Source organism: Labrus bergylta, chromosome 15 (genome assembly GCF_963930695.1).
Source record: "Labrus bergylta chromosome 15, fLabBer1.1, whole genome shotgun sequence".
NCBI classification, from domain to species: domain Eukaryota; kingdom Metazoa; phylum Chordata; class Actinopteri; order Labriformes; family Labridae; genus Labrus; species Labrus bergylta.
In genome coordinates this window covers 7563474-7574220 of record NC_089209.1, presented here as the reverse complement: position 1 = coordinate 7574220, position 10747 = coordinate 7563474, and the positions used below count along the sequence as shown (strand labels likewise).

The following is a 10747-nucleotide window of genomic DNA, read 5'->3' as shown; positions in this document are numbered from 1 at the left end:
AATGTGGAAAAACAGAGTTGTAAATGGTTATAAATTAAATATGAAAGATTAAATGTAAATGTGCAAAAACAGAGTTGTAAATGGTTATAAATTAAATATGAAAGATTAAATGTAAATGTGCAAAAAGAGAGTCGTAAATGGTTGTAAATTAAATATAAAAGATTAAATGTAAATGTGCAAAAAGAGAGTCGTAAATGGTTGTAAATTAAATATGGAAGATTAAATGTAAATGTGCAAAAATAGAGTCGTAAATGGTTATAAATTAAATATGAAAGATTAAATGTATGGATAAGAAACAACAGGAATAAAGTAACCTGTATGAACTGATACAGGGGAGGCAGAGAAATGTATTTCTGTCTGCATTACAGATTAATGACACTAGGTGGCGCCATGGTCCACCAGGACTTTAATATAACTCGTAATGTCCAGCAGTCGTCGCTAAAAATCTCCACTTTTCGGCTACCAAAATCAATCCCACAATCCTCTCTCTCTCACACACACACACACGCACACACACACACACACCGACCGGGCGGTGTGTATCATTTGAATGGTCCAACAGTGAAACGCTAACACTGACTTGTCGCTGCGGAGTTTAACCAGTTTTTTTCCACGTTTCGGATTTACACGCCTGCAGGTGACCTCGAGAGACTCTCCCAAAAAAAATGAATCGGTCTGTACTCAACTTAACTGTTCGATAAAAGTGAAAGTAATGCGTTAACTACTGTGTTTTTTTTTTTTCAAATGGAGCCATATGTCCACAGAGTTGCTAAAAGCTAACTAGCTAGCCAGTTTAGCTTAGCTTAGCTTAGCTTAGCTGGCGGGCCGGATACTTTGAACGTCTCCGTGTATCCTTCATAGTTAGCACTTAAAGCTAACGGGACTGTCTTCATGTTCCCTGTTTTCATTAGCTGACTTTTGACGAAGGGGTGTCATCATTTGTAACAAGAAGAGGAAACATATTAAGTTAGTTTTAATCCTCTTTTAAGTGACTCCTGGTGCTCCTCTGCAAACTCAGCTAATGCTCCTGCGGTTCAGCCGAAAAGAAGCCAACGCCTCTCTTTAACCTCAAATGTTTTTGTTTATTTCATTTGAATGTTTGTTTGTTTTATTTTTGTTTTGTTTGTTGCTTCTGCACATGCTACAACTTGTGCATCAAGCCAACCTGTAGCTAGGCTGACAGTGGCTCCACATCTCCTGAAGCTGCGAGATTTACTTCACACTGACTTCTGCACTTGTTCGTCCTGCAGGGTCCCGTGTTAAAAGGTGAGAGGAGGGGGGGAAAGCATGTCCGGCTCCGGGAAGTGTTTAAGGTTAACCAGTGTAAGTCCAATGGCTTTCTGTGGTCCTGCCTGCATCCGTCTGCTGCAAAGAACATGAAGCAGGTACAAGCGCAAATACCTTCTCTTGTTGTGTAAATAACAGCTCAGTATGGTGACTGTGAAGTGCACTTCAGTGGTGTTGTTGTTGTAGGAGTAGTAGTAGACATGGTAATAGTGGCCTCATCCCCTATCCTTTTGTTTTAGGTGGATATTGTAAATAAGGAAGAATTAGATAAAGAAAGGTGAGTGTGATTAAATCTTATTTTGATCACTCACTCTCACTATCTGTGTCCCGCAGATCATCCATCTCAGTCACTGGCTCCTTAAGGCACCTCTCCATACCCATTATCACCATGTCTATGCCTCTTGACAGTGTTTCATTTTTTACAAGCTGAACCAGCTCTGTGTACGGTCCGCTTGCTCTTTCCGCAGATTCCAAGTGGAGTACGCGTCACACAGCCCGGGCAAAGCAAAGCGATCGTCATCTTTCAAGAGGAAGGCTCGTCCAGCGGTGGAGGTGGGCTTGAAGCTGCGCCGCAAAACGTCCGATGTAGGCTGTGTCCGTGACCGCGGCATGGCCAACAAAGAAAATGAGCTGACGTGCTCCGAAGACGTGCGGGGCATGCACTACAATGACAACTGCGGGCTCCCTGTGAACTCTGCAGAGGCCTCCAAGATGGCAGGGGCCAGCTCCAAGTACGGCGAATTCACCGAGGTCAGAGTCGCAGTAAAAAAAAAAAAAGAAAGAAGTTGTAGCTCTGTTTGGGTTAAAAGTTGTAATTCTTCTGTGTCTTTCTTGGGTAAAACTTGCAAACCTACTTTCCTTTGTACTTTCCGAACAGCTGACCAAGGACCATGAAGCTATGACTCAAGTCCTTTTCGGAAGGAATCTGCGACTAAAAGTGGCCCAGACACTATGGCGAAGAAACGCTAGTGAGTTAGTGGCCTACCTTATAAGGTAAAACATTGACAGATCATACTTAACTTTGGCAGTTTATACTCACTCTTCAATTCAGGGAGATGCTTCATCTTTAATCATTTATGTTTTTGCAGAATTCAAGACACAGCGGTGCTGCTTGACTGCTTACCTGTCTTAACAAACAAGTGAGTCAAGTTAAATAAAATAGATCTGATTCTGCAGACCGGCATCTTATGGTGTCATTAGGAACCTAGTAAGGATTTTTATTTCCTACTCATCCATTAGTTATTTTCCTCTTTTGTAATATGTCAAAAAGAAGCAAAAAATGACAGCAGCGATCTTTCAGAACAGAGATGAAATACTGAAGTTACTTCTTGTTGCTGTTCACAGTTAAAATGTTATTCACATCAACGAATAATGTAATCCTTTGAGAAGCTGCAGCCTTTTGCCTTTTTTCTAATGAACTTACAACTAAGCATCAATGGTATTTCTAATTCATCAGACCTAGCCAAGCTATTAGTTGTTTTGGCTCTAAAGCATCAAAATCTTCAAACTTTTTGTGGCAGAAATAACAGCAGTTCAATGAATTTCATTTGACCTGCACAGTCTGCTAAATCAGGCGAGAAGTTGAAAAACTTGAACACGATAAAGAGCAAAGTCTCTCCTCCCTCTGTGTTTTTGAACATCGTCTCATTTTCTCTCTCTCTGATCTTGTTTTCTTGTTTCTCATCAGCCTTCAAACTGAAGCACCATGTTTGTCACTTGGTTGCTGCGTCGACCTCATGCCCCTCGTGAAAGTGATTCTCGCCAGTAAATACGAAGAGTAAGTGTCACTGTGGAATTGCACACATGATTAATGATCCGTTTCCCTGTGCCAAGTTAAAGAAGGTCAGATTCTCTGCTCATCTAAGACGCTTCAGACTGTTTGATGAATAACTCATTAACTGCTGAAGACTATTGGAAGATAAATACCATGTGTTTATTAACTTGGAGACCAAATGCTGTTATGAATATCTAAAGAAATGTTATGACACTCATCTTCTTCATCATCTCTCTACAGACACATAACGGTGGGTTTACACTGGGTTCAGTCCGTCATCAGGAAATGGTGGCCAGAACTTTCTAAGAATGAGAAAAGACTGCGGGACAGTTGTTCAGAAGACAGGTGGGCAAAACGCAACCTGATAATCTCTGTGGCAGGAAAAAGTAGCTACATGTATCTTCAAATGTGTCCTCAGATAATCACATATTTTCTTCCATGCCAATTTTAGTCCAATACTCTACTGGAAATACCTCTAATGAGCGTATTTGAAACATTTTAAAGAGCTGCCAACACAATGTTTAGAGGTCAAAGATGTGATTGCTACAGCCACTAACTGCTTGTTCCTCTGCACTTGCAGCATATTTGAAATAGTAAATACCCTGTGTGTCTTTCAGGAATATTGAAGTCATGAAGCAGCGACTAAAGGACCTGTGGAAGGAAGGAGCTCGGTTGTGTTTGGTTCCAGGATCTACAGGCGAACTGGCAAAGGTGAGAATGGCTGTTACTATTCCAGGGATTATTCAGGGATTTGATGCCGTTGATGTAAAAGATTTGTCAGGACTTGAAAAGTTACAGATAATAGTTTACAAATGGAATTAATCTGAACTTCACAATGAGGATTAGTCAAATCTCGTGAAGTGAATAGTGCTTGTTGTAGTTTCTTTATTCAAGCACAACTTAGTCCAGGTGCTCCTTCTCCGTCTGTTTGTTTCACACCCTCTGTTGGTTTATGGTGGACAAAGCCAACCACTCCCTTCCTAAAGAAATCAAATAAAACAAAATCCACCACACTTGTACGAGCTTGAGCATTTGCGATGTGTGAGTTGAGCGTTTTGTATTGGGAGTGTGGCTCCCTTTTCCATCGTCACATCCTGTTTCAAAGTCAACAAGAATCCAAGTATGACGCTGAAAACACAAAGCGAGTTGAAACACATCTTAGTAACTAACACATTTAATAGTTAGAGAATGGAAGAACAAAGAGCTAAACAGGAATTATGTCATTTGTGCTGTGTATCCATAGACGTGTTAATTTTTTTTTTTCTGATGCATTTTTGTTGCTTTGATTTCATTATGTGTATTCTTTGGTGTGCTGAAAATGACTAAACAAAGATTTCCTGCAGACTCTTGAACTCTTTAACGAGCTGTGAAAACCACTGATGTGTTACCTCCGCTTCATGTTGCAGGCCGTCGAGGCTTATCTTTCGCAGCTGCCCTGACAGTTGTCAGTGCAGCACTCTGAGGATGTGACCACTACTGCCGGATCATGGCTGTGTTTTGAACTGATAATGATTCCACAGAAAATGGGCTGGTTGCCACTTAAACCTCTTACTGAGACTGAACTCGAGAATTCACATTCCCCTCAGTTTGAGCGTGAGACTCTTGAGGATGGCCGAGAGATCCTTTCTGCAAAAAAGAAGAAGGAGGAGGAAACGAACACAGCAAATGACTGCTTCACATTGAAGTGGACCGTCGTGTGAGGAGGGCAGATTTACTGGACCTCCATGAGACGAGGTGTTACGTCGCTCTATGAAGTGCCAAGCTCTTTGTCTGTCACTACATCACTCTCTACACTTGTTAATCTTATGAATGCTCCGATGTCTTGATGTTTTTTGCACCTGGGTCCCCTGGAATCAGGAACTTGAATCTGCAAGTCTTAAGTTATTAGAGCCCCTCTTGTTTTCATTTTGCCTCTTCATTTGACATTTGTCTGTATAATGTGTAAAAACAAGTGATTCTTTTAATCTTCTTTTAAATAAATTTGATAAAAATCAAGTGAGAATTCTTAAATGCTTTATTGTGTTTATTAATGCTACAAAAGAGTATAATAGGAATATCCTGTTCAGTTGCACAAGAGATACGATTAGATCTGTCAGGAGAGTAGAGAATAAGATACTGAGTCACATTTTGGTGAATAACAGCTGCAGAGTGACTAATACATTACAGTAGATCAACATTACACAGGTCAACATTGGCTAGTGTGATATAATGTATAATAAAACACCTGAAGTAGCCAAACAAGTTTTAAAACGTTTTTTTATTTTTCATTTGTTGCGTTTTTTATCTTAACTTTATTGATTGTAAAAAGTTAACATGTTCTGTTTATCAGAGTAAAAGCGTTATAAAAAGTTGTAAACGGAAGTTATAATCTTTATTGTTGAAGGGGACAAAAAAACATAGATTACAGTAAAGCTGGAATACATTTTTTTTTTTTTAAAGAAGTTATCTGTGAAACTTCCTGGAAATGTAAATATGAACACTGCAATTGGAGACGAGCAGAGCTAAAAAAAAAAAAAATTAAAATCGCTTCAGTCATGTATTAATCACATTCATAATAGAAAACCATTTATATTTAAAATTTAAATTAATATCTTCGAAATTGTTTACACTAGTCGTCGGCCGGAAGTGTCAACATTGGTTTGTACAATAAAGTTTTTTTTCCTCGATGTGACGTCATTTTCCGCAGAGACAGCTGATGTGCCGACTCTTCTTCCGCACCTTCTACACCAACCTGCTCTTGAACACACGCTGACGAGAACACAGTCGGGACATTATTTTTTTTAATATAATTTAACGAACACAGTGAACATGTCGCCGTGGGACAGACTGCCGCTGCTGTGGGCTTTTCTGCAGGCTGTGCTCGTCGCGGCGTCGTGTTTCACCGACGTGGAAACGGGGCCTGGCGCAGGTGTGTCGACGCAGCCGAACGGAGATCGGTTCAAAATCGAGGGCAGAGCGATTGTTCCGGGGATTAAAACTCAGGACTGGGTGTCCTCTGCCAGAATCCTAGTGGAAGGCGAGGAATACGTGGGATTTGTCAGGTGAGACACCCGCTACATTAAATCACAGTCAACTAGCTGGCCTGTTAGCGAGGCTAGGTAGCGTTAGCTCTGCCGTGCGGTTTCTGCAGATCCGGACTGTCCTGACTCCTGAGCACTGCACAGCTTTTAGGCATTGTAGGTGCAAACTGGGGCAAACAAGGTGGCGATTTAATTATCGATGCATTGTCATTGTACCCAGCTGTTAATTTGATCATGAGCTCTGCTAGGCCGGTGTCTGTTTCCAAAACAAACCCGGCATCAAGAGATTTGTGTTTCTGCACAAGTAGCACATCCAAAGATAATACTACATAAAAAACATCATGAGCAGCAGCATTTCATCTGTATTTATATTCAAATGATGCATGTGATCTGATATTGCTTTGTCTATTTTTATTTATGTTATCCGGATGTGTTTTTATTTTAATTATAATGTGATTGATTAAGACACAGATGTAGACTTTTATTTTAGTTGATAGATACTCAATGAAAAGTTTGATTGTTTATGTCTTGATCTTATACAGTTATAATATGTTGTAGTAGTTAGTAATGCTTAGTTAAATCCTGGTTGTATATATTCACATTCTTAGTTTTGATATTTTTAGTACTTATTTATTATTTATTTATTATTATTTATTTTTAGTACTTATTTATTATTTATTTGTTATTTATTATTATTTATTTTTAGTACTTATTTATTATTATTTATTTTTAGTTCTTGCACATTTACCTTTAATCTTACATATTTAATCTTCCTATTTAAGACTAGTAATGCTTAGTTAAATCCTGGTTGTATATATTCACGTTCTTAGTTTTGATATTTTTAGTACTTATTTATTATTTATTTATTATTTATTATTATTTATTTTAGTACTTTCACATTTACATTTAATCTTTCATATTTAAGACTAGTAATACTTAGTTAAATCCTGGTTGTATATATTCACATTCTTAGTTTTGATATTTTTAGTACTTATTTACTTTGTATTTAATATTATATTGTGTTTAGATTTGCTAACTTTGTGTTTTTTACTCATATTGTGTGTTTTGATAACCTGCTGCTGTAACGCCACAATGTCCCAGTTTGGGATCAATAAAGTAATTCTATTCTATTCTATGTTATTCTTCTATTCTATGTTGTACAGAGATCTCTGTTTTCACAACATTGAGTCTGTCAACATCGACACTTCTGAAAACTTTATCCTCCTGAAGGAATCATGCAAGACTAGAGAATAATTAAATGCATGTTATTTAAAAAATGTTAAAGCGGGGCCGATTTGTAATTTGAATCTTCTGCTGACATGCTGATATTATTGTTTTGTCTTACTTAAAGGTGTAACTGAAGTTAAACCAACACGTCTCTCTCTCTAACCCTCACTTAAGTGCAGTGCTGAAAACACAAAATCCTCATTTGTTTATCCTCTCATTACAGAACTGATGGAAGTTTTGCAGTGAATGACGTACCGTCAGGATCCTATGTTGTGGAAATTGTCAGCCCTAACTACAGATTTGAACCAGTACGTGTTGACATCACATCCAAGGGCAAAATGAGGTAAGCTCCCAATATAACACATAGAAAACACATCACAGTAAAATGCATTTTATTTCAAGCTATTTCAGCCCTAAAAAAAACCCCTCATGCCATTTCACAGGGCTCGTCTTGTGAACTACATCAAGACTTCTGAAGTCATTCGTCAGCCGTATCCTCTGCAAGTCAGAGCCAATGGTCCTCACAGCTACTTCATGAAGAGAGAAACCTGGGGCTGGACAGACTTCCTCATGAACCCAATGGTAAAACAGAGAAATACATACTGCCCTGAAGGTGCTGACTGTCCATGATTTATACCCTGTGGAGGGAAGAGAGAAAACCCAGCAAGACAGATTGATTTGTTTAGATTGATGTTGATTATAATAATCAAACAATATCCATACTTGTATTGATACCATGGCAACGAAGAAAAAAGTCCTCTGCACTCAATATGGGACAATTTCTTGTTTTTTAGTTAACAAAAGTCGAAGGAGAACTCCTGCACACTGTCTAAATTGCACAAAAACATTGGCAACATTTCTGTACCAAAGCGTTTGGTGTGATTTAGACCGTGCTCTCTCTTTGGCTTCTGGCTGCTATTAGTTAAAACATGACTGAAGATGTCGTTCAAAAGCTTCTAAACTTTTAAGTATTCTATTCATTAAAATAACCGAGATTTTATCATTTCAAACACAATGTATTGGAAAGTATCAAAGTCAGATTTAAGATCTGTTTTGGGGCTTTTTGCCTTTGTTTAGATAGGGTAGGAAATCAGGGAGTGAGATGCAGGAGAGGAGCCACGGGTTGGACTTGAACCCGGGCCGCCCACTTGGAGGACTACAGCCTCCGTACATAGGGCGGGACCTAACGCTAGGCCATCTGCGCCCCAAATTGTGACAATCTAACTGTTCATATCATGACCTTACCTCTATGGAATCCAACCTCACCTCCAGTTTTTTCTTTGAGCCCTTGATTCCCAAACAGTTGAGAAGTGAATATTAATCTGCAAGCCAAATCAATGCATTTGATTATTGGAAACATTAAAGAATAATCAGTGTTTATATGGTTTAAGTCATTTAGAAATGCTTATTATTGTTCCAGTGGGTGTTTGCCAGTATAAATACATTTTCAGTTGTTAAATCCAGAACATTTAATCATACTTTATGTTTAAAACACAAATTCTTCTGTTTCCTTTGTTCAAATGGATCGTCTGTTTCTCCTGCAGGTTATGATGATGGTTCTTCCCCTGCTCATCATCGTTCTGCTGCCCAAGGTTGTCAACACCAACGACCCAGAGATGAGAAAGGTAAAGAAAATCTGTTTGTTCATAAATATACTGACTTAGTCATGCATTGTTGGTTGTATTCAATACATTCTTATGAGGTAAGGATTTCTAAATTAGCATTGGACAAGTGCGTGTTTGTAATGTCGGTAAAAGAAAATAACACCGGTACTCATACAAGACTTCACCTTGTGTTCAAATCTGCTTCATCATGTTTATTTTTTTTAATCAGTGAGGATTCTACAAATCTGCCCACAGTCGTCATTTCTTCATTTCTGTTGTTGTTGTTTTTTTTTTCCAGGAAATGGAGCAGTCCATGAACATGCTGAACCCCAACCCCGAGCTTCCAGACGTCTCCGAGCTCATGACCAAGCTCTTCTCCGGCTCCAAGGGCTCCAGCAAGGCAGGCAGCAGCAGCAAGGGCACCAGGCCGGCTGTGAAGAGGAGGTAGTACTGCACGTGCCCCCTCCATCTGCCTGATGAAGCTCGGGTTACGCCATGGAAGAAAGATTTTTAAGTGTCACCCCCCCCCCCCCCCACCCCCTCCTCCCCCTCCTCCCCCCTCTGGGTCTATTGTACAGTTTTCTTTAATAATAGATGTTTTGAGCACATCTTGATTTCTAATATGCTGTCGGAAAGGATGAAAAAAAAAAAAAACAGAGATGTTTTTCTTACTGCACTGATAGAAAACTCTTAAACCCTGCAAACGCTGTTATCCTTTATTTGCTATTTCTTCTTTATGTGGTTCAACTACTTATCATCAATTATTTTCCCGCTCTAACCCTCCGGTGTACATTTTCCCACTGCTGCTGACCTGAAAGAGAAAATATATTCAGAGATTTTCTTTTTTTTTTTTTTTTTTCTTGGGATATCAGTAATATGACTGTGAATGAAGATACATTGAATTTTAAGACTGATACATTCTTATTTAAAAAAAAAAAAAGGTTAGATTAATAAATTGAATGGTATATAACGACTGTGTTTTTATTTCTGATCATCTTGTTTGTTTGAGAGTGAACACATGGCCTTCTCATTTAATGAGTCATTCTATGGCCAAGAGATACATACTGTACATTACGTGCCTACGGTGTATAAACTACAACGGTAATCACGGGCAGGTTAAAGGAGGGGCGAGCTGTGTGGTTGCTTTTGAGATACTTGGTTAGATTTTAACAAAGCAGATGGTAAGAATCGATATGCAAGTCTTAATATATTGTGTTTGTTATTAATGTCCTCAGATGCTGAAAAGTATGACTAATAAATGACATTTTACAAAAAACCATCCCAGTTTATATCCACTCTAGGTTTTTCCAGCTGTCTCAGGGTATTCATCAGTGATGGGAGGGGGAGTGAGTAGGACGAGTGTTCAGTACCGGTAGTAGTGATTGTTTCATGGGTCGCCTATAAGAAATGTTGAAAGGATGTTTCTGCGATACAATGAAACAGTGGAAAACAATAGGCTGACCGCTTCTTCTCATCTCATCTCATTTTAGGCGATCAATAAAGCAGAGAAACTCGGTTTAAGTTGAACGATGTCATCACACCGCCAACTCTCTCTTATGTTAGATTTTTAAGACATTTAATGGCAGGAGAAAGTCCAGGTGAATTGATTTGGACCGTTTGTATTCACACTTTCCCCCCACCAGGACTCTGTGAGGAACATTTATTTAAGAGCGCAGTGTGTATGGCATGGGCTCAAATTAATCCATCGACTCATTTGTTGTAACGATTTGTCCCTTAAAGTTAAGATCAATGTCCTTGGGGGCGGCAGAAGCCGAGTGGTTAAGTGTGCGCAAGCGGATGTCCCAGGTTCCTAACCAACCTGAGCCCCTTTCCTG

General features: G+C 39.1%; 2 protein-coding genes across 2 annotated transcripts; both read left to right on the top strand.

Moving 5' to 3' along the window:
- The first annotated feature begins 506 nt into the window (after window positions 1-506).
- On the top strand, window positions 507-5056 carry katnbl1 (katanin p80 subunit B-like 1). The gene is made up of 10 exons (XM_020627998.3): window positions 507-673; window positions 1251-1385; window positions 1527-1564; window positions 1755-2037; window positions 2165-2280; window positions 2376-2426; window positions 2975-3064; window positions 3302-3406; window positions 3679-3772; window positions 4468-5056. The coding sequence occupies exons 2-10, from the start codon at window positions 1377-1379 to the stop codon at window positions 4498-4500; spliced, it is 819 nt and encodes a 272-aa protein (XP_020483654.2). The 5' UTR covers window positions 507-673; window positions 1251-1376; the 3' UTR covers window positions 4501-5056.
- A 675-nt stretch (window positions 5057-5731) lies between these two features.
- On the top strand, window positions 5732-10191 carry emc7b (ER membrane protein complex subunit 7b). Its single transcript, XM_020627938.3, has 5 exons — window positions 5732-6102; window positions 7532-7651; window positions 7752-7890; window positions 8853-8933; window positions 9211-10191. The coding sequence occupies exons 1-5, from the start codon at window positions 5870-5872 to the stop codon at window positions 9358-9360; spliced, it is 723 nt and encodes a 240-aa protein (XP_020483594.1). The 5' UTR covers window positions 5732-5869; the 3' UTR covers window positions 9361-10191.
- The last annotated feature ends 556 nt before the right edge of the window (window positions 10192-10747 follow it).

Excerpts from the sequence above, each read along its gene's own strand:
- katnbl1 (XM_020627998.3), top strand. Across the intron at positions 2,427-2,974 it reads TTACCTGTCTTAACAAACAA|CCTTCAAACTGAAGCACCAT; the intron begins GTGAGTCAAGTT and ends GTTTCTCATCAG. Across the intron at positions 3,407-3,678 it reads GACAGTTGTTCAGAAGACAG|GAATATTGAAGTCATGAAGC; the intron begins GTGGGCAAAACG and ends TGTGTCTTTCAG.
- emc7b (XM_020627938.3), top strand. The coding sequence starts at position 5,870 with ATGTCGCCGTGGGACAGACTGCCGCTGCTGTGGGCTTTTCTGCAGGCT. Across the intron at positions 7,891-8,852 it reads ACTTCCTCATGAACCCAATG|GTTATGATGATGGTTCTTCC; the intron begins GTAAAACAGAGA and ends TTTCTCCTGCAG. Across the intron at positions 8,934-9,210 it reads ACGACCCAGAGATGAGAAAG|GAAATGGAGCAGTCCATGAA; the intron begins GTAAAGAAAATC and ends TTTTTTTTCCAG.